This window comes from Mirounga leonina, unplaced genomic scaffold, assembly GCF_011800145.1.
Source record: "Mirounga leonina isolate KUSES-001 unplaced genomic scaffold, KU_Mleo_1.0 Mir_165, whole genome shotgun sequence".
In the NCBI taxonomy this organism is placed as follows: Eukaryota; Metazoa; Chordata; class Mammalia; order Carnivora; family Phocidae; genus Mirounga; species Mirounga leonina.
Genome location: NW_023270415.1, coordinates 81,387,483 through 81,390,510, shown reverse-complemented (window position 1 = coordinate 81,390,510; position 3,028 = coordinate 81,387,483). Strand labels below are relative to the sequence as shown.

The 3,028-nt window shown below is 68.1% G+C and overlaps 1 protein-coding gene across 1 annotated transcript; it reads left to right on the top strand.

Annotated features, from left to right (window-relative positions):
- LOC118015262 (lymphocyte antigen 6H) lies at positions 1-2,419 on the top strand. Its single transcript, XM_035012060.1, has 4 exons — positions 1-171; positions 657-783; positions 1,513-1,632; positions 1,916-2,419. Exons 2-4 carry the CDS (start codon positions 717-719, stop codon positions 2,149-2,151), a joined length of 423 nt encoding a protein of 140 aa, XP_034867951.1. The 5' UTR covers positions 1-171; positions 657-716; the 3' UTR covers positions 2,152-2,419.
- Positions 2,420-3,028: the final 609 nt, after the last annotated feature.

Genomic DNA, 3,028 nt, shown 5'->3' with positions numbered 1-3,028 from the left:
GTCCGCGTCTGCGGCTGCGTTCCCCGAAAGACAAGGCTGCGCCCGGGTTCCGGTCCGCAGGGAGACCGAAGGGCACCGCTCCTCGCGCCTCCCGGAGCGCTGGAGTGCCGACCCCCCAGGGATGTGAGTGCGCCCCCGATCCGAGGCCCGCCCTCCACGCCCCGACCTGTGGTGAGCGCCCGGGCACGCGCAGGAGGCGACGGGAGGGGATTCGGCGCGGGGTTCCCGGGCCCCCAGCCCAGGGGTGGGGGTGGGGACGTGGCTCGCGCCCCTCCTCCATCGGCAGGTACCGCCTGCTCGCACCTTGTCTAGCCCTCTTCTCTCCGGACGCACCTACCGCTCCCCAAGGAGGAGAAGACGCGCTCCCCCTGACCCCCCACCCCACAGGTGCCAGGAGCGGGTTGGGGCGTTTCGAGCTGTCACCCTGCCCGAGACGGCAGACCTATTCTCCCTGGAGGGAATGCTGTGATGGTGGACGCTCTGGGGGATGGGCTGGGGGTGGGGCTTTGCGAGCTTGCGAACAATCTCCACCCCCCCCCCCCCCCAGCTCTGAGATTCCGAGGAGGGGGGTACATTGCGATCCCGTGCCAGAAGAGGGGAGGGCGCTTCGGGCTGGCAGGAGGCTGGGGCTCCTGACCGAGGCTTCTCCTTGCCAGGCCCGCGCCCGGAGGACCTCCGCCCCCAACCCCCGCGCCTTCCCGAGGCCCGCCTGGAGCATGCTGCCTGCAGCCATGAACGGCCTCGGCCTGGTGCTGCTGGCCGCCCTGCTGTGCTCTGCGCCCGGTGAGTGTGGGGGCGCCCCGCGGGCCCGGGCCAGGTCGCCGGAGGAGCCCGAGGCGGCTCCGGAGAGAGCCGGGCTGCGGGGCCGCCATCCTCCGACGGTGCCGGTCACATCCACACCCTCTCCGGGACCCTGGCGACACGAGCCGGCCCTCGCGCCTGTCGCCTTCACTCACGGTGCTCCAGCTCCAGCCCCAGCCCCAGCCACGCGGGGTCCTCCTGGCTCCTGAGGGCACCGAGCGGTTTTCCTCCCGGTTTTCCGCACCGGCGGCTAGTCCTGCACGGACGCCCCTCGCTCAGGGCGGGGTTCTCGCGCTCCATCGCTTCTCCGAGCCCCACCTGGCCTCCCATCAAGTCTGTGTGGTCCTTCCTTCCTCGAAACAAGAGAAGTCTGCGGGGAGGTGTGGGAGGGGTAGGAGTGTGCAAGAGAGCACCAGAGGGCTGAGAGATGTGGGGCTGGCGTGGGCACACCTGTGCCTGCCGCCGCCAGGGCGGCCAGGGGCTGCCAGAGTTGCGATGGTGGGACCCTCCCCCAAGTGGCGGGGAAGGCACACAGGTTCTCCCAGGGCCTGACCTCCAGGTGCCTGCTCCCTCCCGGCAGGGGGTGCTCGGCCTCCTACAGCGGCCTGGTTCTCCTAGCAGTGCCCGCAGTAGGCGGGTGGGAGGGGACAGGGGGACGGCTGGCTTGGGCCCCGGTTCCTCTGGTCATCGGAGTCCTTGTGCCCTGCCCAGCTTATGGCCTGTGGTGCCAGGACTGCACCCTGACCACCAACTCGAGCCATTGCACCCCAAAGCAGTGCCAGCCGTCGGACACAGTGTGCGCCAGCGTCCGGATCACCGACCCCAGTAGCAGTGAGTCAGGACCGGGGCCTGGGTGGGGAGCGGTGGGGGGTGTCATCTGAGCCCCTCTGTCCTCGACTAAAGGTGCAGGGCTCTGGGTGGCCTGCTGTGTGAGGCTGAGCAGGTGCCCCCTGTGGCCCTCTCCAGATCGCTGAGACAGGGTGGGTGGGTTGAAAAGCTCAGCTCTGCTGTCTGGGGTCCTGAGCTGCGTCCTGGGCTGGGTCCTGGCCCTGGGCGTGAGGCAGAGAGGGCCCAGGTGCTGCTCCTGTCCCAGGCTCTCCTACCTCTTCCCCAGGCAGGAAGGATCATTCCGTGAACAAGATGTGCGCCTCATCCTGTGACTTCGTGAAGCGACACTTCTTCTCAGACTATCTGATGGGCTTCATTAACTCTGGGATCTTAAAAGTGGACGTGGACTGTTGCGGGGGAGACCTGTGCAACGGGGGGCCGGGGGCGGGGGGCAGCCTCTGGGCCCTGGCCGGGGGCCTCCTGCTCAGCCTTGGGCCCGCCCTCCTCGGGGCTGGGCCCTGAGGCCCTCTCCCTCCTGCAGGGCTCCGAGCTTCCTCCCTGGAGCCTGGCCCTTGCCCCTCCCTGAGCTGTGAGGCCTCCCTCTCTCCACCAGCTCAGAGTCCCGGCCAGCAGGACGCCTCTAGGAGCCCCGGTGTCTGCAGGAAGCCCCGGGGGGTGAGGGCTGGGAGCTGGGACCCCCAGGTATCCGAGGGGAAGCCAGGCAGAGCCAGGCCCAGCCCAACCGACGGCTTCGAGGGCATATTCCGCAGAGAAATAAATTCACTTCTGGTCCAGAGACCTGGGTCTGAGCCTGGGTGTGGGGGTCAGGCTGGCAGAGCAGGGAGAGGGGCTCCGAGGACGTGGGCCACTGGGACTGGGGGTTTGTGGGTGTGCTGGGCAGCCTGGGGCACCTGGGGCCTGGTAGCGGATGGGAGCGGAGGTAAGAGTGGACAGAATCTCGGGACAGGGACATGAGGGTAAGGCCTTGTAAGCATGTGTGAGTGCACGCGCACATCCATGCCTGCAGGGGTGTGCTCCGCGTCCATGCCCACTTGCACAGATGCACACGCGAGCCCCCGCAGACGTCCACAGGTGTGCACGCTGAAACAGGGATGTCACACCAGCGCCCGGACTGGTGTGCCCCAGCCCACACACATGCACGTCTGTGCACACACAGGGACACGCAGACACACACGCCCTGCGTGTCCCTTCCTCTTGCTCTTTCTCTCACTCGCTCTTTCATGGAGCCTTGCCGTGATCAGACTCGGGGGCCCGCTCCCCAAAGAGCTGTTGGGAGCACTCTTGTGCCCAGACTTGGCCTCTTAACCAGAGACCCCTTGCCCCCACCTAGGGCACCTCCTTGGGCAGGGTCGTGAAGGCCAGCCCCTGAGCGGGGGCT